The 21,518-nt window shown below is 43.3% G+C and overlaps 2 protein-coding genes across 4 annotated transcripts; one reads left to right on the forward strand and one right to left on the reverse strand.

Annotated features, from left to right (window-relative positions):
- Positions 1 to 1,407: 1,407 nt before the first annotated feature.
- On the reverse strand, positions 1,408 to 17,772 carry reps1 (RALBP1 associated Eps domain containing 1). Of its 3 annotated transcripts, none has more exons than XM_084483950.1 (19): positions 17,030 to 17,772; positions 15,196 to 15,319; positions 14,133 to 14,359; positions 13,229 to 13,412; positions 11,781 to 11,920; positions 10,791 to 10,953; positions 10,640 to 10,703; positions 10,173 to 10,327; positions 9,660 to 9,781; positions 9,139 to 9,219; positions 7,393 to 7,480; positions 6,880 to 6,981; positions 6,316 to 6,376; positions 5,879 to 6,083; positions 5,327 to 5,593; positions 5,004 to 5,093; positions 4,507 to 4,661; positions 4,113 to 4,218; positions 1,408 to 3,876 (listed from the first exon to the last, which is right to left on the reverse strand). In XM_084483950.1, exons 1-19 carry the CDS (start codon positions 17,180 to 17,182, stop codon positions 3,808 to 3,810), a joined length of 2,556 nt encoding a protein of 851 aa, XP_084340076.1. In that variant the 5' UTR covers positions 17,183 to 17,772; the 3' UTR covers positions 1,408 to 3,807. The 3 variants fall into 3 exon arrangements, with proteins under 3 accessions (XP_084340076.1, XP_084340075.1, XP_084340077.1); XM_084483949.1 differs by having other exon boundaries at positions 5,309 to 5,593; XM_084483951.1 differs by lacking the exon at positions 9,139 to 9,219 and having other exon boundaries at positions 5,309 to 5,593.
- A 327-nt stretch (positions 17,773 to 18,099) lies between these two features.
- abracl (ABRA C-terminal like) lies at positions 18,100 to 21,010 on the forward strand. The gene is made up of 3 exons (XM_084483565.1): positions 18,100 to 18,175; positions 18,648 to 18,713; positions 19,208 to 21,010. Exons 2-3 carry the CDS (start codon positions 18,653 to 18,655, stop codon positions 19,390 to 19,392), a joined length of 246 nt encoding a protein of 81 aa, XP_084339691.1. The 5' UTR covers positions 18,100 to 18,175; positions 18,648 to 18,652; the 3' UTR covers positions 19,393 to 21,010.
- The last annotated feature ends 508 nt before the right edge of the window (positions 21,011 to 21,518 follow it).

Consider the following 21,518-nt stretch of genomic DNA (forward strand, 5'->3'; position numbering starts at 1 on the left):
ATCTGCTCCTCAGCATGAGAGACGCAGGGAGGAGGGTCTTGGGAGTGTCAACCTCTGAGCAAGGCAGGGGAGTTGCTGCTCTCATGGGACAGCTGTACAATTTATTATTGCATCACAATACAAAAAAGACGTTTCTCGACCAATCAGATCGCTTACATTTTGAGATTATTTTTTCGACAAATAATTTTTTTTTCCACCAGCTTGCTTAAAATAATCTATTTTTTAACCAATCAAATTGCTTGAATAAAATATATTCTCTCCATCATTTTCTATCCCTCCTTTTACTCATTTTTTTATTCTCTCCATTTTCTATACCTCTTTTTGACAAAATATTCTCTCCATCATTTTATATGCCTCCTTTTTCTCAATTTTTTATTCTCCATCATTTTCTATACCTCCTTTTTCTTGTTTTTATTCTCTCCATCATTTTTTATATACCTCTTTTTTTCAAAAAATATTCTCCATCATTTTCTATACCTTTTTTATTTTTTATTCTCTCCATCATTTTCTATACCTCCTTTTAATATATATATCTATTTTTTTTTTTTAAGTCGGAGGATGGTAGGTATATAAAATGGAGAGAATAAAAAATCAAGAAAAAAAGAGAATGAGATGAGAGAATATTTTTTGAAAAAAGCCCTGCACAGAGCTGGCAGAATTGAGAGCAGAAGCCAGGGTGTGAGTTCTGAGTAGATGCCCTGCAGCCCCCCTCTTTTCCCCTTTCCTGCAGCCTGTCGCTAAATAAAAACAGTCCTTGTTAGAGGGCCCCCCTTTATTTTCTATGGATTATCACATTGAAGAAACCTTTGGTGTCTAGAAGTCCTCTGGTCAGTATTCTACCCATAGAGATACTCACTGCAAGGTTCTATTTTTGTGTCTCTTGGTTTTTATTATTTGTAATTGAAAGCTTTAAACAATTATTAATTAAATTATTTATATCCATATTTATTATTTTTATTTGACTGCTCCATAAGTTATGGAGCAGTTAGGACCATGTGCTGTCAGAGATGCTTCTATATTTTATTTATTGCAGTGGATGCAGTTCCATGTGGTTATGGACCATAACCACATGGAACTGCATCCACTGCAATAAATAAAATATAGAAGCGTCTTCGTAATAAGTAATTTTTAAAATGTTAGTTATGACTCGTAGGTGATTTACAGCACTTTTGAGTTTATTGATAACATAATTCCTCACAGGAAATTGTGTGGTTTCTCCTTTCCCACGGATTAAATATATTCCTCAATAGATTTAATCCGTGGGAAAGGCATCACTACTCTCCGCAGGACTACAGACGAATTACACCGAACATATTCCAAAGTTTAACTCCTACAGTAGAACATAAAGAGCTGTACTTTCTCCTCACGACCATATTCCCACAATAAAAACGTATGTTGAGGACCATGTTTTAAATATTGTGCCGTTTTTTTTTTATTTGTGTAAAAACCACACAGCTGCTAGTTGATCTGCAGAGATACATCCATGCAGTTTAAACATCTAGGATCCCACATCCAATTATTAAAGGAATCATCTCTTCTCTCTCGTTAGTCAGCAATTGATGAAAATGTACATACAAGTTCAAAAGTTGATCATGTACAATATACAACATAAACCTGGGTGCAAATAACAATCCAAAAGCCCAAAGGAAATAATTTGTTCTCTGCCTGCATTTCAACATAGACAAAGGTTTATAGGCAGATGGGGAGGGCAATGTGCCAGGAAAGATTGTAACCAATCCTGTATCAGGTAATTAAGGTTTTAAATGGTATTAGTTCCAGGTCTAACGGCAAACACCCAACATACATACATACACGCACACAACGCATGCACGCACACACACGTACACACAGTGTTGGTATAGCAATGAGAATCACCATGGAAACCTGAACACCAATGAAAGAGGGGGGTTCCTAAAATACATGATGGTTGAGAGAAGATACACTTCTGCAAGATTGCAAGATTGAGAGTAGAAAGCAAGAGGGCGTTCTGAATGTGGTTTCAGGGTACCAGCATATAAAAACAAGAGTGGTTCAAGATTCTCATCGTTTCTCATTAAAGCGTAATTTATTATAATAGACATATAGGACTGGAACACCATGCAGGTTTACAAAAACAAAAAATTATGTTAAGGAAGAATGTGGCAGAACAAATAGAAACGTCAAAGAAAACCAAAAATAAAAAGAAAATAGGTTAGGGTGGGGGTTAAAGTGCAGCTGGGTCTTTCAGGTCTCCCTCTTCTGTCGACGGTATCCATTTGGTATGTCGCTAAGCTTCATCTACTGCCAAGCCTCACAGGTTTGGGTGCATGCGCACGATCACGCGCAAAGTTTTACCCAAATGCACTAGCAGGTACCCAAATTAGGACCAGTTATCCTCAAACTGGGATTAATTCAGCACCAGTGGGGGTGTTGTGGCGATTAAATCCTGGACATGGTTCATGTTTTATTTTAACACCCAAGAGACAATACCAGTTGACACAGTTGTTACCGGATTACTAAAAAGAAAAAGGAAAAAAAAAAAGTATCCTAAATGTTTCTGGAGGATATACCGTCAAGGGTTGCATAGCGCCAAATCACTTGGGGGGGGGGGGGGGGGGGGGTCTGTATATTATGTCCACATCAGACTTTGTAACCAATGTTTGTCCACAACAGTGGGGCTTCTCTTTCCCCCTGTCGCCTTAACAGCATGACAAGCATGTTCCAATAGGCTGACCGCTCAAGGTAGAAGGGTGGAGGGGGGGTTATGTGACCCGTGTGGGACAGCTCTGCGGCAACCTCAGGCAATTAAAACCCTTGTTAAATAACATGCGGTTCCTTTTAAGGCTATATTCCAATGTAGAGTGGAACAACAAGAGCAAAGCAAGAAAAAAGACACCTTAACCGAAACAGAGGAAATGGGGTTTTCCGATTGGACAATTGGAACTTAAGTCTTCAGTAGAGGGCAAGCTTTGTAGTCAGCGAGTCAATCAGAAAAGTGGTCACACAACAAGTCAAATGCTGGAACAGAAAAATCGAATATATCTATTCTTCCAGTCCTGCATTCAGCTGAAATGCATATCCATGCTCACGCACACCCAGCCACACACACCCACACACGTACGTACACAAACACGGAAGGAAGCTTGATTTCTGTTCACATGGATGGTGGAAAGCCTTTACCGTGATTATCTTGAATCTGGCCCTAGACAAACATGCACACAAACTCATCAGAAGAATGTGGATGGGACAGGGACGCAGACCTAGGCACAGTCGCAGGGTCTAGCAGGCACACCTGCACGCTCCATCGCACACACACACACACACACACACACACACACACACTCAATACAGCTTTTAAAAAAAAATCTCTCTTATTCAGTCACTGGGAGAGTATAAAATTAACATGTCGGGCGACTTTTGCTGCAGCCGAACAGCCAGGGTCAGAAACCATCTGGACTTGTTATGCATTCCTCCACTGAAACCACTTTGTAGAAAGTGCCAGTTTATTACCACACCTTCCACCTTGCCAACCTTCCCCCTGAAATGCGTGTGTCAATGAATGTGTATGCATATGAATGTGTGAACATGTGTGTTTGTAGGAGTTAGTCCACATCAGGGCATCGGGTCATTAGCGTTTGGCAGGGCTGGTGTGTGTGGCGGGACCAGGGGGTACAGAGAGCAAGGGGTGATGGAGGCGGGAAGTTAAGTGGCTTTAGGGCGACTGATCACATGGAGGGCCCCTGCGAGTAGCTCCCTCTACGACCAGGGCCCTCCCCCCCCCTCCTGTTCTTCTTCTTCTTCTTCATCTTAAGAGTGCGCAGCCTGGTTCTAGAGGTGGGAAAAGGGTCTGAGCTGCTCCAGCTGAACCTCCAGGGATATTCTCTCCTCCAGCAGGTCCTGGCAACGACAACATGCAACATACTGGCATCAGGGCGAGCTTGGGGATAGGGTTACAGTTCTGGGCTTTTCCTCTAGAGTAAGGACATTACACAGGTGTCGGGACATGATGAGTTCAGCTAGCACCGCTAGCTAGATCTGGAGCCACATGCACAGAAATGTTACTTCTAGATGGTCTAGATTATAGAAGACACAATTTCTCAAGGTCAGGTCTTTCCCAAAGTGGTGCTCTGTACCTTGAGCTGCTGCTGCAGTTCACTATTGAGTCGTGCCAGCACTGTGTTGGTCTCCTTGTTTCTCCTGATGGACGCTTGGATCGCCTTCTTGTCTTTCCCTATTGACCTGAATAGGCATAGGTTAAACGTTAAAGCAAGCTAGGCATCAATTCACCCTAGCCATTAGAATGCAATAATAAACGCTTCTGATGTTGATACACAAGTTTGCCTTTCACATTCCTGCCTTGTTGACTCTTACATACCATACAAATTAGTATGGTAATAATAATAAAATAATGACAACATTTCTTCCAATTAGGCAGCTTAATACTGAGTCTTCAAAGGTCTAATTTCCCCTAGTCTCCAGGGTTGGGCCACTAGGTAGGCTGACGATGCCCAGACAAGCCGCGGTTACCTGGGGATGGAGGGCTGCGTCGCCAGGACGGCGGCGATGAGGTTGGACCTCTGTGGGCCGTGCTGCTCGTCCTCCGGCCGCAGCTCATCCTCCGACTTCAGCCTCCGACGCACCGGCTTGGGGGGAGGGGCCAGGGGACCCGACGACCCCTTGGCCTGCAGAGCGAACGGACCATGAGGAAAGCTTTAAAACCTCTAAACCAATGGGTGTGGCAATGGAGAGTGCCACAGTCAACTAGGTATCCTAGCTGTTTAATTAGCCTCCCTCCCTATTTAATGAATCATTGTTTATGTGATCTATGATGAGGAATTCTTATGTTTGCGACTCGCAATCGTAGACCAGCTATTTTGCTGATCGGCACCAATAATGCATTGCGACACCCCACTCCGAACCCTCTCCATCGGTTCTCAGCATCGGGGTTCACCAGAGACATGCATGCATTCTTTATGGAGACATTTTCCCCACCGGAGACAGCACACAGACAAACGTTGACGTACAGGGTTAAGGGTGGTGGGGGTCCTCTCTTCTGCTGGGCCGTCACTCTTCACTGTCCTCAATGGACCCGCTCCCTCTGGCTGCTTTTCCACCTGTGGAGAACACACACACACACACACAGGGTGGTTTCCATGCGTCTTCACATGATGAACAAGCAAAAGGGTAGAAGATCAAGAACAGCCAAAAAAGAACGAAGCCAGAGACGTGTCTCCTATGAGTTGGATCACATTAAACTCGGTAAAAGTCTACTCATTCAACTCATCAAAGTCGGTTGCCCCACCCCCATGGTGTCCCCCACCCGGCGTACCGTGTGAAGCACACCCACCTGCCCCGCCGCCGCCACCACCACCGCCTCGCTGTGCTTGTCCACCTCTGGCAGGCTCGAGGGCTGGTCCGAGGTGGCGAAGGCCTGGAACTGGCTGAAGTCTGCAAAGTTGGGCTGATGGGGGATCAGATGTGGGGAGGTGGCGGGGGCTGCGGAGGAGGAGGCGGCGGCGGCGGTGGTGGTGACGGTGGTGGGGGCGGAGGCAGTGAGCGGAGCCCCACCTCCGCCCTCCACCTCGCTGCGATGCCCGCCGTGGGGCACAGACGTCTGGGTAGGTAGGTGGGGGGAGGAACAAAGAGTCAGGAGGGGGGGTGTGAAGGGATAATTTGCCTCGAACCTGTTTACTCTTCAGGTAAAGAAATAATAAATAAATAAATTAGGTAATTTAGCAACTTAAGCAAGCACCAAAAAATAGGGGTAAAATAAAACATAAAATAGCATCCAAATCCTCTTTCAAACATAGTTCCCGGCGAGTGCTGGATGGGAGTCAGACATTGATCTCCTGCCCCTAGTGAGTGGACAGGGGCCGGGCAGTGTGCTGTTTCAGTTCACCTGTGTGGGCAGTGGCCGGGGAGGGACGGCGGGGGGGTAGGCTATGGCGCCGGGCTGGGGCTGTCCGGTGACCGCCCCCGCTGCAAAGCTGCGGTTCATGTCCAGGGAGGAGGAGCGCGAGTGGGACGGGTGGGGGCGCGGCGGAGGGGGAGGAGGCGCAGCCACCACCACCTTCAAGGCCTCCGGAGACGTTCCAGAATGAGACCTGTGCACATTCAACGTATGGAGGTAGTTTGAATGCACAGAGAGTGAAAAATAATGTGGAACAAACAGATTGATCTAGAAACAATTTAGATCAATATTTTGTATATATTTATTTATTCATTCAATAAAATATTAGAATGAACCAGAGATAGTACAATATTCTACATGGTATACAGAGGAAAAGGTCAACAGAGTAAACAAACATAAAAGGGACGATTTTTACTCTCACTGACCTCTGTCTGTTGATTGGCTCCTGGTCCGAGGTGTAGGAATCTGAACTACTGTAACCTTCCCCTTTGAAACGACAAGCAGAAGTGCATGAGAAGTGCATGAGATTTAAACATTTGAAATGTGGCTAGTGACAAAATGTCACCTTAAGTGGTGGCTCTAACAACAGGATCTAACAAATATATATCCATAAATATATAAGGCTAGAGCGATGTGTCCAATACACACCGATCTAATATCTTGTCAGGCAAAAGTAAAAAATGTATATTGATATAAATATGTATGAATATATATCTCAGCTAATAAACTCCATTTCTGAAAGACTTAGGATTGTTGGGGAGTGGCCAGAATCCCTCCCACCCCTCGCTGTTTTGTGTAGTTTGTACTTCCTTCAAGTCTGAAACACTGTCAAGCGTTTTCATTAGCTGCAGCATCGCCGAAACGTGATTGTATTGTAATTGGTCACTGCGTTGGCCACATGAGTGTATGGTTATTGGTCACCCACTTAGCTAAAATCAATAGACTGACATTACCTGAGATTGCAATGGATTTCATGCAATTATACTCACCGACAGCATTGGCAGCAACAAACTTCAAGGAGGCAGCCAGCTTGGTCTCTTCAGACAGCTCTGGAGGCTTCGCCAGCAGTGGGCTTGTGGGGTGGTTGTGGTCTGAGGGTGAGAAGCAATGACTTACACATGTAAAGAGGTCATTGCCCTGATACAATGTTGCTACGGTGCAGGGGCCGAGCTGGGCCCGGACACCTACGACAATGGTATAGCTTCAAGTGGATTAATGTGGATGTTGGCTTATTCCAGGGGTACTGTACATTGGGGAGGGATAGGTCACCTACCAGCAACACGAGATAATTAGTATCCGTTAAAAAACTTGACAGAGAATGTGGATTTCGGTCAGTTTTACACACTGTTGCATTTCTTTTTTTAATGCTCAATGTACCTCCATTTGATTAATCTGCCAATGTTGAAGAAACACATTCCCCATCTCCATCCCAGCCCGACCACTAATGTCCTTTTGGAGGCAGACAGTAAACGTTTGGCTCTTCAAGGGAGCAGGTGTCTTACCGCTGCCGGTCCTCTTGAGCTCCATCTCCTGCATGTGGATCTTACTTGGAGTCATTCGAATGGGGACTGGGTGGACGATAGCAGTGTCCTGTGGAGAGAGACGGGGCCCAGAGGGGTTAGACTTCTACCCTGGATCAATTGTAGGAAACACCTCCGTCATCATCTCTGAGTATAGCTGCTCATCTGCAACAGGGCCCATTCTGCATGTGTACTTGTTATGGTGTATAATATGATGCGTTGTGTTGTATAACAAGCTAGGCAAGTCATGTCTTCCCAATATGCTTATGCTTGTCCTGAATCATTAATCATAAGCTCACATTGAAGGTACTGTAATGCGATTGCACACATCTAAACGCAACTTTGAAAGTTGTATTCACTGGAATCTGGACTGAATCATACTTATGTAATTCATATTAAAAAGATAAAAAACAGCCCAGTCCGAATTTTTTTTATTGCATTCCGTTTTCCACGTCACATTCGGCACTCTTCTCAAGAGTCGTTTAACGACTGAATACGCCGATGGAATGAAGAATTAACAATGCTACTTTAGCGCCCTGGACATGTTTCCACTGTTCCAAAAAGTACTCAGATCGATCGAATGCGCAAAGCAACCACAGTTGGTAAGACATTAAGTTTAGAGTCCACCACTGTTCTGACTTCTCCCGGTGCTTCGTTCAGCCAATCGTTTTCTCGTTATAGAAAGCCAATACCGATGCACAAAACAAAACAATATGCCAAGTCTGTAATTAGAAAGAGGTGGAGCGGTGCTGACCAGGAACAATCAAGCCAGGAAAATCAATGCACCCTCACATGTGTTGTTCTGGGTCCTCGTTGCTCATTCTCCACTAACAGAGTGAGCGGGGTCAGAGAAAAACACAGTGTCCGGCACTTCCAAAACACTGTAAATTTAAAGTAATTGATTCGCATCTCATCATCAAATACGATGTGCCGATGATGTAGGTGATATAGATTGGGTGCTTGAAGCTTTACATACTGCTTAGTGTGCATTTCATGTCTCACTGGAGGTAAAAGCCCAAACTGCAAAAGCAATCGAGCGCTTGTATTGGAAAGCCTATATTTTTTAAAGAAAGCTCAGCCATGGTTTTTATGGATGGTTGATAGTGTGCTGCATAACTTAAAACACTGTGGACTGCTGTACGAATAAACACAGCCCATCTGGTTGTTGATTCAAAAAGATAAAGAACATTTTACGACATAACATGGCATCCTGTCTCCATAGTATAGGATCCTTTCTCAATATGTATTGTAGGTCATGTGGTGAAGTTGACTTTCAACAAGCTAATCAGCAGTTATTACGTGACTTGACTCATCTATTGTATTTAACTTCTGTGCATTTTCTGTTCATTAAATCCGTCTTCGCTGGTAAGTGGCGACAACAACGCTATTTGAGACAATCTTGTGACGTATTGGAAACAAAAAGCCGCTTTTCATTCCAATGAGGATTTGATGTCACTGTGAAAAGAGTTGTTGTCCAGGAGATGCTTAGCATGCCAAATCACAAGATAGCCCTGCCATTGATGATGCAGTTGGATTTGCACAATGACAGAAACCCCATGCATTGATAGTGACAGAAAATAGATTACAGAGAAAGGGAGAACGAGATAGACAGAGAGAGAGAGAGAGAGAGCTTTGAGGAGAGCAAGAGAGGCATGTCAGAAATCCGCAGCAGGTTAATATCCAGACCAATTAATAGAGACATGCATACATCCTAAGTGATTGACTTACAGGGTCAGCTGGTGCAATGTTAGAGTCAAATTGGGTCAGAGTTTGTGAGCTGGAGGAGCGCTCGCTAAACGTCTCCCACTGCTGCAGGAGACAGACAGAAAGTCAGAGATGGGGGGGGGGTGGGAGAGGGAGAAACAACATGTCAGTCAGCAAGCGCAGTGACATCAATTGACACATCATCAGTCTGAGCGCCAGTGGCCACCTCCACCCCTGTGATGTGATGTGTATAAGAGAAGGAGACGGCGTGCCAACGGTGTGATCAAAGTACATTAGGAAGGCTATTCAGGTGAGCATTCAAGCATAGGTTTATGAATCAAACAGCAATCAATTCACAATATCAACAAGCAGGGCGAAAAACTAACCACTTTGCAACCTCTCTGCATAAAAATAGAAAATAGCACCAGAAAAACTAAGTCACTTGCATCCTGAACAACAGGGCATAGCTCATGTGTGTGTGTGTGTGTGTGCATGTATGTTTGTTTAGGAGCATAAAAGGAGTATAAATCTGTGGCATGTAGAACCTCATTGGCCTGGTTCATCTCTGGCCAGGTCTGGTTGAGTGAGGGCATGGAGGGAGACTTGTTGGGGGTGACCTCCACAGGCGAGCCAGAGTAGCCCACATCCACCGCTGCCTCGGACACCTCTGCAAGCAGGAGAAGAGACACGGTGCGTTCACACATACACATCACACACAGAGCTGCCGCGGAAAACACAGAGCGACCTGGTGGGGGAAAGTAACCGCAACGTGAAGACAAGGGGCATTATTTGTGTAGAAGAAGATGCCATCAGTTTTAAGACATAAATGCTGAAGTTGATAGCCTATAGATGAATGTGACCTGTTTGAACACATTTGTGTGTGTGTGTGTGTGTGTGTGTGTGTGTGTGTGTGTGTGTGTGTGTGTGTGTGTGTGTGTGTGTGTGTGATTATTATTAATTTTATTTTTTTTCACTAAAATGTTTGCTCTTGTGATCCGCAAGGGCTGATTCTTTGGCCACTGAGTTTGTGGGTGATCTGGAGAGGGGCCACTGCGTACCTGCCGAATCATCCAGGTCAATCAGCTTTGGCATCAGGCTCTCAGGTAGCTTCTCTGGGAGGTCGTAGCCGTTCTTCCTGGCCACCACCAGGTGGAAGGCCGCGCAGAACTCGTCTAGCGTCAGTGCGCCATCCTTGTCGAAGTCAGACAGCTCCCTGGAGGAAGAAGGATGGAGAGGGACGGTAAGGAGGCAGCTAATGACAACAACCTCCATAGCAGCAGGAGTGGCTAAAAGCAACGGGAAATCGACATGGCACATAAGGCCAAAGGGTTAAATTGTAAATGATTTGTTAAAATAAATAGCAGCAGCCTGAATGTTGATATCATAGATAAATAGTAAATGCACACGGATATCAGGTTAATATTATTATATCAAAATATACTTAGCTGGAATTGGTAAACACTTCTGTTGTAAAATAAGTAGGTAGAATTCGGTAACCATACTGAAAACCTGGAGAGGAGCTCACCATATGTGTGACAACTCTAGGATGGGTAATTTGGATTTGGTGAAGAACTCTTTTGCTGCCGAGCCTGAAAAACAAAAACAAACAGGTCAACAAAAAGCACATTTCGACCTGCGTGTCTTGGACAAGTGTGTGCTCGTCTGCTGTCTCTTACCGGGTATGAAGCCGTTGAGGTCGGGCTGGATGGTCTTGAACTGGTTGATGTAGTACTGCCTCTGCTCGTCCGTGATCCTCCAGGGGTCATCGTACGCGCTGGACTGACGCTGGATCTCATTGGTCGTTGCTGCCGAGGCCACCGTCCGCACCGTTGTGCTTTCCTGCAAACAAGTCGTAAGAAATGGTCCCAGAGGAGATAAATTACACACATGTATATATATATATATATATATATATATATACATATATATATATATGCACATATTTATTTATATATATATATATGATAAAACAAAGTTTAATATTTATAAATGCCTGGATAGTTGGATAGACTGATTGACAGTAGAACGGGTCAGCTTGAGTGTTGGCCTACAGAACGTCAACATGCATCAAATAAAAAAACTGGTTTCAGAAGAGAGGGGATCAGAGTAGGCACAGGTGAGAAATCAGATGAGGGAAGATAAAAAGTCAAGCATCATCATTCAAATATGATAATATTGCAATAAAGTGTATCAACAAACGATGGATAAGATGAAGTCCCTTGTATTGATTCAGCAGAAGGGGCATGAAGCAGTATAGATTGCCAAGGAATTATCTGAGAAAATCTATTTTTTTATCAGTGTACAAATAAGTGATTCCCCTTCAGAAATAAAGAAGGAGGATAATTCCATTTTGAGGCTGCTGCATTCATCATTTACAGTCGCCGTTTTGTCACAATGTTGCTGGGGACACGCAGTTTGCACACTCTGAGGTGGGCAACCTTGCGACAAATCGTCTAATGAACAATGCGCGAGAGCAATTCCCGCACAAAGAGCACACAGAGAGTATAAATTAGGGTTGGGTGTTCTTTGTTGGATATACAATAAACCTTTCTTTCCAAGATTGGCTCTCATTAACAAGCGTTACGTGACATGCTGTGTTTTTCCGGGCCTCATGGAGCCTCTTATGGCCACCTCGGGGACGACCTGGATGCAGCTGTTGCTGTTACCTGGACGGACGAGGGGTGCATGGCGGGGATGGCACTGGATGGCGGTGTGTCCGCCGTGAAGCTGACCCAGGTCTCCTGAACAGGGGGTGGAGGGGGAGAATGGGCCGACCACATGCCGTCCCCAGGCACTGGTACTGGTACTGAAGGCAGCCAAAGATAAGGGTATTTATTATCTTCTGAAATTCCCGCCTGGGATCAACATGCCACCATCTAATCTAATTTTTAGGGATGCACCGATTTATCGGACGAAAATCGGTAACGGCCGATATTCGCATTGTTGACTGCCATCGGCCTATCGAGAAATAAGATGACATTCACTGATGGCAGTGGCCGATGTTTATCTGTTGTGTCATATCAGCACTAGCTAAATGCCGCTGGCTAAATAGTGTGTTGCAGTCTGACTTGCAGTTTTGGAGAAGATGCAACAGGTGGTAGGCTACTAATAATACCACCCATAACAGCCGCTGGCTTGACACGCCTCTGGCGTGATGACGTAAGCGGGCGGGTGCCGCGCACACGTGTGGTTTGTTTACAAATAAAAGTGAAAGAAAATGTCGGTCGTGTGGGAGTATTTCACTGTCTCGGAGAAAGATCAGCGATGCAGTTTGTAACACATGTTCCACTGACATTTCACTCGAAACCCCACAGCGGAGAAAGGTCGGTCATCTAATGCGATGAACTCCATCACCTTGTTAGTGACTTTAGCTTTGGCGCTGTCCGTGGGGAATTTTTTCCCTTTCTCAAATGCTGTGGTTATCGACTGAGTCTTGCTGGTGGTGGTTTGTGCTTTCTTGGTGTCCCGTTCATTTCTCAGTTTTTTATCGGCTTTCAGGTAATCGTTGTACACTTCTCCATGTCTGCTTTCCAAATGGCTGATGAGATTTGATCAGTGTTTGTAATAACGCCGTTTAAAATAACGGCGTTAGGTAACGCCGTTATTTTTTCAGTAATGGGTAATCTAACTAATTACTGTTTCCGTTGTTACAATGCCATTACCGTTACTGACCGTTAAATGCGGTGCATTACTAGTGCTAGTGAGGAGACCGGCTGGTTTAACAACGAGATAAGCGATTATGATTGGCTAAGGCAGAGTCATGTTTCATGGTAGCCAATCGGAGCCAGTGTTTTTACACACAAGCCAGGATACGCGTGCCACACGCACACACAAACACCAAACAGATTCGATGAAGCAGTAGAAATGGCGATGTAAAGTTGAAATCCGATGAAAAGTTGTCATTTTCAATTCATTGAGGTCAAAGGCAAGAACGTGCATGTAAAGGTGGAATAAATAACAACAACAACTAAAAAAACAAAACATCGGTATCGGCTATCGGCCAAATTGTTATTTTAAACATCGGTATCGGCCCAGAATTTCACAATTGGTGCATCCCTACTAATTTTGAAACATATGAGTGCTTTGGCTCAGAGATGCGTGCAGGTGTGCGTACCTGTCGGTGCTTCTCTGAACTGTGTCCAGACACCAGCGGGAGCGGTTGCCACGGCTGGCGGCCTGTCTGCGGCGCCACTGCCGCCGCTCGCCTGCCGCTTGTGTTTCCTCCAGGAGTGGGGTGAGGTGGGTGGGGACTGGTTGGGAGAGACTACTGGCGACGTGGAGTCCGGCTGGACCATGCACTAGAACATACCGGCAAAATAAAATAAAAAGGTAATGAACAGAACAGATAGGCAACAAAAGATGTAGGCGTCGTAGACGGTATGTCCCTCTGGGAGTCCACATGCAGGCCCGCGCCAAAACACGCCCCCACTCCTAGGGGGCGTGTTTGCCCGACGCAAAAGTCTGTTTGTAGAACAAACATCGCTCGCTCTTTCTCGGTCCCTCTCTAACTGATCAACTTGTCAAGCAAGTTGACCAACTAATTTCAGCTTATGTGCAAGCAGCCTGAGATGACTGCATGCATATGTATACTGTGTAAACGAACAGATCTGCAAAAATCCCCAGCTTTTTTTCTTTTGAGGGGAAAAAAAAAACCTGCTTGAACATTGCATTTGATCTCAAACTTATCAAAGTATTGATATCTTAGGGTAAATGCATGTATTTTGTAGTTTGCAGTACATTTCAAGATGTTTTTGTGACGTCTTCCTAATGTCATTGCTAACCCAGACTTAAATTGTTTTTGTCTGTTTGACCCTTAAAGTAGATCTCACCAGATCCAACATATACATTGTTATAGCTTTGAAGTTTTAGAGCAAACCAATCCATGACCTTTTCTATGAAGTGTCCTCTGGGCTGGACTAATCTTACGCTAATCTACATGCTTGGATGGATGCCAGCGCTATTACGTTTGTGATAAGAGGGTTGTTTTCTGGGCATGGGAGCGCGGCGTGTTTACCAACCTGCGGTTCACTGGCAGGTGCAAGGGCCTGGATGACCTCGTGCACGGGGACCACTGAAGGGACGACAGGGGTCACTTTCTTGTTCTGCAGGCCTCTGCCCGGCGGCCTGGGGATGACCCCAGCCCCGGTGTAGATTCCCTGGCTGTCGGCCTCCTGGTACAGGGCGGCGTGCCTTGCCTCTGCTTCGTTCTTGCCAACCACGAACCTGGGCAGCGGCAGGTCCTTGACTGAGAAGGACAGAAGAAGAAGGCAGAAGAGAGTCATAGAGATGCCTTTTGATTAACTCTTCCATATTAGCACCATCATTTTGGCATCCCAAACTAATGCTGTGGGTCATTTAACTGACCAAGACTGTTGTGTTATTGTCGATGAACAATTTCAGTTGCTAAAATGGATCTTCTTGTGTGTAAAAATTATACAAAATAAAAACAAACAACCAAGAAGGGAGAAGTTATTCAAGATATACTTTCAAAAAAAATGTGTCAACATTGTGAACGTCGATTTTAATGGATCATCGTTTTGTTCCAAAAAGGCTGTTTGATCTTGGTTCTTCTGATTAAAAAAACGTCTCTTTTAACGATAGTCTGCTATCATATCAAGATCATGAAATGCCAAAAAGGTGACCAAAATATTTGTTGATACTCTTTGCTATATTGCCAAACTTAGTTTTTAAAAGCTGTTGAGAACAAGGCTTCTTAAAAGTTGGCTTTGTATTTGTATGTCTGGCAAGCTTTGAGGAAGTGAATAATGTACTTCCTCATCTTTTATCACAAATAAGCAAATGAGCAAACACACCTCCACTGTTTTGGGGTTTGAAACATAAATCCAAATGCTAGGTACAAATGTCTACTGGACATAATACAAATACTTTATATTTGCTTAAATAGTTATTGATAAAAGATCAGTTTGGATTGAAACACAATACTTTTTAGATTTTACGGCACAGGCCAAACCATGTTTTCCTACCCTATTAAGCCCTGAGGGAGTATTGAATAAAGGACCAGGAAGGAGAACATAGAAAATAATTTGAATGAACCAATTCAAAGGTTGACCATCTTCTCACCTGAGTTGAGACTCTCCACTCTGAGAGGCAGACCAGACTGGGCAATGGCGATGAGCTTCAGGGCAATGTAGAACTGGCTCCGCCCAAAATGTCCCAGCCGAGTGGCTCCACAGAGCTCTGTTATCTGAACATGCATACACAGACAAACGAGAAACACAACAACAATAGTTCACACGCTGAACCTTGTGGACATGGTTAAACTACATACAGAACAGTCGTGGAATGAATGTCAAGGATGGGGCTGTGGTGCCTTCACATTTGCAATATGTGGACAAACAAGTCTGGTCTGTTCTCATATTGGATCTTCTATCACCCCCGACAGCAACGGTCGATTGCATTGTATTTGCAATGTGGTACTAACGCCACTTGAATATGGACTCTTTCGATTCTTTCAGACACACAAACTAGTTAAACTAATAAGCCAGCAGCTGGCTATCACCCTCGGGAAGGGTGGCATGTAGTCTGGGTCTTTGTTTTACCATGTACATGCCTAACAAGCAACAAGCAGTTGTATGTGAATGTGCAGAAATCCAGGCAGACTCTGCTGACAATATATGCCCTCACTGTGTGCACATACATCTACTGATGCCTCTGGACACATCATCAGTGATGATGTGTCCAGACCATCTACTCACATCGATAACAACAGGGAAAGACCTACTACACGACTGTGGCATTATGCAGTGTAAACTGAGCAATCGCTTACACACTACTGTCAGACGGACAGGACTATGTACAACATAGAGGAGCACAGGCAATGACTATAATAAATGGTGTCCCTTGATTAATATGAATGTTAATTGTGCACACCAATTTTATTAATTAGATATCCACAAATGGACCTTTCTGACGTCTGACTTTGGATATTACTTGCAATTCATTGAACAATGTATGTTCATATACAATGCAGAAATAATACAAAGGCATAATGTAGGCACAATAATCAGGCAAGCAGCGTATATTGCAAAAGTGCATAACTTCAAAGTACAATACGGCACGAACACCCCGCCCAGTTCAGATTATTTTAGCTGACTAAGTGCTTAGTCTGAATGTGTTTGGATGCATACCACCCAACACACATTCATTAATATGAGCAGGTAGGAACAGCACTGAAAGGCGTCTTCCACTGGACACGGTTTCGTAGAATGGCAACAAGAATAACAACTTTACGCTCTATCAAACAGCTCCCTTGTTGACCTTGAAAAGGATGCTGACTCACAAACTGCAAACACTGGCTGGCTGAAGCCAAGACTGGTCACAAAAGTGGACTGCTACACTTATCCGACTACTCGGCCATTGCAATTCAAAGACAAGGTTCTAATCGCTTGGTTTGGTCTTGTATGTAACCAATTCGACGCCTTTTAGAGTAATATCCCCAACGATTAACGTTAGGCTGAATCTAGTGAAAAAAACAATTAAACTGACAATCTCTACAGGCAATATATAGAAGAAGCATTAGAAAGGGAGTAAGTTTGAGCAAAAGCTTGAAGGAGGGATATATTGTTTCCTTGGTATATTTTGATATAGCTAGTTTGTGGTACCGTCTTGTCTGTCAGGAAATAGCCTTGTCTAGTGCAGAGATCAATTTCGGATACATACATTATGTGGACCATTTTAGAAACTTCAGCTGTTGTCCGTTAACTAATCGACTGTCGCTGTTAGCCCAAGCTGACATTAGCCAGAAGAAGGCGTGTCTCTTGCAAGACAGCTAACCAGCAACCCAACCGTTAGCTTTAATGTATGGCAGATCTGAGTGCCAACTCAACTACGATCAGGGTTGGTAGGGTAGCCACAAGGAGCAAAGTAACGAGGGTGCTGGTGACCAGTAGCTTACCTGCAGGACAACTTCGCTGGGTAGCTGGGCCGCCCGGAAAAGGTCAAGAACTCTCCCATTAGACGCCACTTTTTTGGTATTGTCCGTGTCGCAATAAACGAATAAATCCGAGTAATATCGCTGCTCACCGTCACTTAGCGTTAGGCTTTCCATTATATAATCAATTAGAAGACTGAACTTCGATTCGAGGGCGAATAATCAGGCCTTTTGACTGGTTGGGGATAGATCCAAAAAATGGTGATACTTCAGATCTCAAAGTAGCTAACCTGAACGCACTAGCTAACGTTCACGTTAGCTCCGATATTCGCAATATGTGATTGAACAAGTCTGCTCTGTTGATATATTATATTTCCATTGACAACAAATGTGCCAATTGCATTTTATTTGCAATGTACTATAATGCAGCAGTATGAATACGGAGTAATTAAATTATCCTACACAGTTAACTTGTTGGGCTAGTTAAACCAATAAGCCAGCAGCTGGCTAGCACACGCCAGCTAACCCAGCTAGCAGCTACCTTGAATCAAAGTCAGCGGCACTAAGCTAACAAGCAGCTCCGAAAGTGCGCCCGTCTGATAAGCCAAGATATCTACTGGAATATCTTCGTCTAATAATACTTTTGCTTTCGCTACTCCGTTGAATAGTTGTCGTCCAGGTTTCGGTTGCGATAAATTCATTTGCAGAACCGTTAGAAGTAAAGTTTCAGGCTGTTTTAGTTCCTTCCCCCGGAGTCGGCTCTGCCATTCCTGCCCATAGGGTTCCTATGGCCTCGTGACGTCAGCGTGCCGACTCGGCCGACAGCTCGCGGGTCCTCCGGACGCCCGGATGAAGGATGTCAACACTAAAGTGTGTGGACGCTGAAGAGCCTTTATCGGGCCTTCACTATAGAAAACCTTGTCCAAATGCAATGAAGGTTTTTTCCTCAACATTTTTTAAAAGTACATTCCTTAAATGAATACATAAGGGCGTTTGTAATTTTATGTTAGAGGAAAACTCGGTGCCATCGCTTTAAGTCAGTGTCGCTCTGTAGCTCTATTCCTATTGGGCCACGGTAACATGACGTAGAGGGAGGGGCAGATTCCTGATTCTTGTCTAGACGAAATCGCATCTCTTTCGACAAGCTCCTAAGAAAAAGATCATCTTCAGGTAATTCAACGCTTTAAACTATAGAATACAAATGATGTGGTCTACTGTTTGCTAACATGGTACTGCCGTTTACCGAATGATGTTATTCAGCCTTGTTGGCTCTATTTTATTGAGTCTACGAGTCTAGACCCAGGGCTTAAATTAGCTAACGGGCGTTTTACAATCGGAGCTTTGTCTACTTTCAGATCTGTTTGTCTAAATGTTTAAATCTAGGAAAGCTCTTGTTTTTGACAGGACTACGTAATAAATTGAGTCTCAATGTTACATTAGAAGAGCCTTAACTGTTACACATTTAGATAACTGTATGCAAATGTGCCAAGATTGTCACTTCCGCATTACATTCAACCGGGTTATATTTGGTCAGCTAAAATCAAAGGTTAATCATTGTTATTTGGCATCTTATCGTCTTGTCCTATTTTAAGCAATGTATTGATCAATTGATGAATGCAAATTATTTTTGTCCCTCCTTTAGTTAAAATGAATGTCGAACATGAAGTTTCATTGCTTGTGGAGGAAATCAAACGTCTTGGCAGTCCAAGTAAGTGATATTTATTTTTTTGTATTTGTGAATTGGTTCATTCTGCAATACATTCTGGAAATGATGGCAAAGATTGCTTTGCATTTATAGAGACTATAATTGCTATATATTATTACTATATATATGCTCAATTCACAAGGCATATCGTAGATAAGAGAAATACAGTGATAGACAATCAGTGAATTGTTTACTCACAATGCACTGCATTGTCTTTAAAACTGCACTATGGAACTTTTGTACTGCTTTCTTAAGAATCAAACGTACCAATCCGTGAGTTTCCACCCCAACGTGGGAAAACGACAGTCAGTCCGAAAAGCATACAATTGTAGCTATAACTCAAGCCACTAGCGTTTGCTAATGGGAAGACACACATAGTGTAGATTTAAGATTTTCTGCTTTTATCCCTGTGAGAGCACAATATACGCTAAATCTGACGAACAGCAAACAGTGATTGTTATTCTCACAATCCTACTAAGCAAACCTTTGTCATGCAGACGCCGAGGGGAAGACAAGCGTGAAGTTCGGGGTCTTGTTCGAAGACACCCGTTGCGCCAACATCTTTGAGGCACTGGTGGGCACACTGCGGGCTGCCAAGAAGAGGAAGATCATTACGTTCCAGGGGGAGCTGCTACTACAAGGGGTCCACGATAACGTTGAAGTTGTCCTGCTCGCTGAGTGACACCTCTCACTCAGAGAGGTGTGGGGGGTGGGGGTGGGGGTGGGGGTGGGGGGTCAGCATTGAGCAGATCTGGGTCATGTGAATCATTCCAAATACTTATTTTTAGCAATAACATGAGCCCTGATCAATCACCTAATTTCATCGAGGTGGCCCTTGTCAATCACTGATTGAAATTTTTGTGATTGGTTGTCAGTATTTCCATAAGGACTGTGTGTTTGTCAAGGCTCAGCAGTTAGGCTTGGTGACCATTGAATTATTTGACATTGAATTACAGCTGCATATGGCTTATTTGACCCTCTTATCTTTGTTGATGTTGCTTGTTCTCTCCTGGGCAAGCGTGACCATTTGCCAAAAAAATGTAATACCATTTGGGAGCCTTAAAGATACTCTGCCCAGATCTGCTCTTAATCCTTTAGACACAGATTTCAAATAAACTAGCATGGCCATTGTACAAGTTGCTAGGTGACCAAACTGCTTAAGCTGGCAAGACACCATACCACGTCTACATCACTTATGAGCTTTGGGGGTTGAATACGGCCACAAATTCCATTTAACATCCATCACATTTTTTGGAAAAATCAAAGAAAAAGTTAACCCTCACATGCGCAGTCCAACAGTCCAGCAACCATGGATCATAAAAAAGATCTGCCAGGCATATTTTATGGACCTTTAAGACTAAACGCACAGATCAGGAATGCAAAATGTAGATCAAGATATGCCTTTTTATGTATACTATGTATGTCACTGTGGTGAAAATGTACTAGGAAATGTGGTCGTCAATCTCAACAAAAATGTCTCACTCACAAGCACAGTGGGCTGATTCTAGAGATGGATAGTGGATTGCACAGAGCCACTGGGTTTCATTTTAGACCGCAAAGGGCTACATTTGTTCTTGAAACCAAGCCTTACAGGTTCTCCTAAAGTGAATATGCTGGGGTCCACCATGGGTCACCAAATGACCCTTTTTATTGTTTACATTGGGTGATTTTTACTACCTCTGGTGTACTTTGTAATAGGATAACGTTAGACCAGTTCTCCTTTTTAAATCTCAAGGAATGGGGAACAAAAATACATAAAGCCAGACCTATTTAATTTGATGTTTGTATTCATACCACTGTCTGAGGGTACCTATTGGGAAAGTTCAAAAAGGTGAACAACAAAGTGATTTCCATTGTATGACCTTTGCAAATGTGTCATGTATCATTTCAATTGTTGCCAAATGGAGCTTTCGCAATGTTGTTTCTCAGGACCAAATATAAAAATGTTTCAAAGACTTGTGATGGATGAATATCATGGACACGATATCCTTGTTTAGAAAATATCAAATTGACATATTGCTTAGATGTAATAGATTTTTTGTTATATTTACTTTATTTTACATTACTTCTCAAATTCTTTTTTTTCTTATATCACATTGCTTATTCTTGATGCTGAGTGTTTATGTCCTTTAAGTAAGTGATATGCTATATGGTCTTTGATCAGGATAAGGGGAACTCTTATGACATATGACCCATGTCTTTTGACTTGGTGGTTGTTGCACACTTTACATTCACAAAAGTTATAATTGAACTGATACACATCCAAACGGGTTGTAATAAAAATAGTCTAGCAAAAATTACTATTGTTATTCATCATTTTAAATTAATATTGAGTGGTAATTTTCAGATACCAGTCCAACAGAATACTAGTTCTAGTAGTTCTAACCATGTTTGTTCTGGGCATATGTTTAACTTTGAGTATAGCTGAGGAGGAGTTGTAGCCTGATATTTGGATTTGTTTTAATTGTCACTGCATGTCCAATTGAGGCTACTGCATGCATTGCAGCAAAGTTCCATTTTGATCTATTCCGATTTTATTATATCTAACCAACTGCTTAGGTAAATCAATCCTATGAACAATTTGGCACCAAATGACAACATTTATTTACGACATATGTAACATTAAATTGATGATAAATACAATAACACATTGTTATCTCAAAGTAATGTTTTTACTAGAGGACAGAAATTGAAAAACCTTTTGATTCCAATATAAGAATATTTTCCACCGCGTGCTGTAACAAGCTTTAATGCTTAGGCTACATCATTTTCCATATTGCTTCCGATCATAACACCCATGCTCATCTG

This window comes from Micromesistius poutassou (genome assembly GCF_964030765.1).
Source record: "Micromesistius poutassou genome assembly, chromosome: 19".
NCBI lineage: Eukaryota > Metazoa > Chordata > Actinopteri > Gadiformes > Gadidae > Micromesistius > Micromesistius poutassou.

Bases quoted from the DNA above. Each gene is read 5' to 3' on its own strand.
- reps1 (XM_084483949.1), bottom strand. From the start codon at position 17,182: ATGGAAAGCCTAACGCTAAGTGACGGTGAGCAGCGATATTACTCGGAT. The intron at 10,954-11,780 runs GTAACAGCAACA...ACTTGTTTGCAG, and splicing joins TGCACCCCTCGTCCGTCCAG to GAAAGCACAACGGTGCGGAC. The intron at 10,704-10,790 runs GTAAGAGACAGC...TTTGTTTTTCAG, and splicing joins CCTCAACGGCTTCATACCCG to GCTCGGCAGCAAAAGAGTTC.
- abracl (XM_084483565.1), top strand. From the start codon at position 18,653: ATGAATGTCGAACATGAAGTTTCATTGCTTGTGGAGGAAATCAAACGT. The intron at 18,714-19,207 runs GTAAGTGATATT...TTTGTCATGCAG, and splicing joins CAAACGTCTTGGCAGTCCAA to ACGCCGAGGGGAAGACAAGC.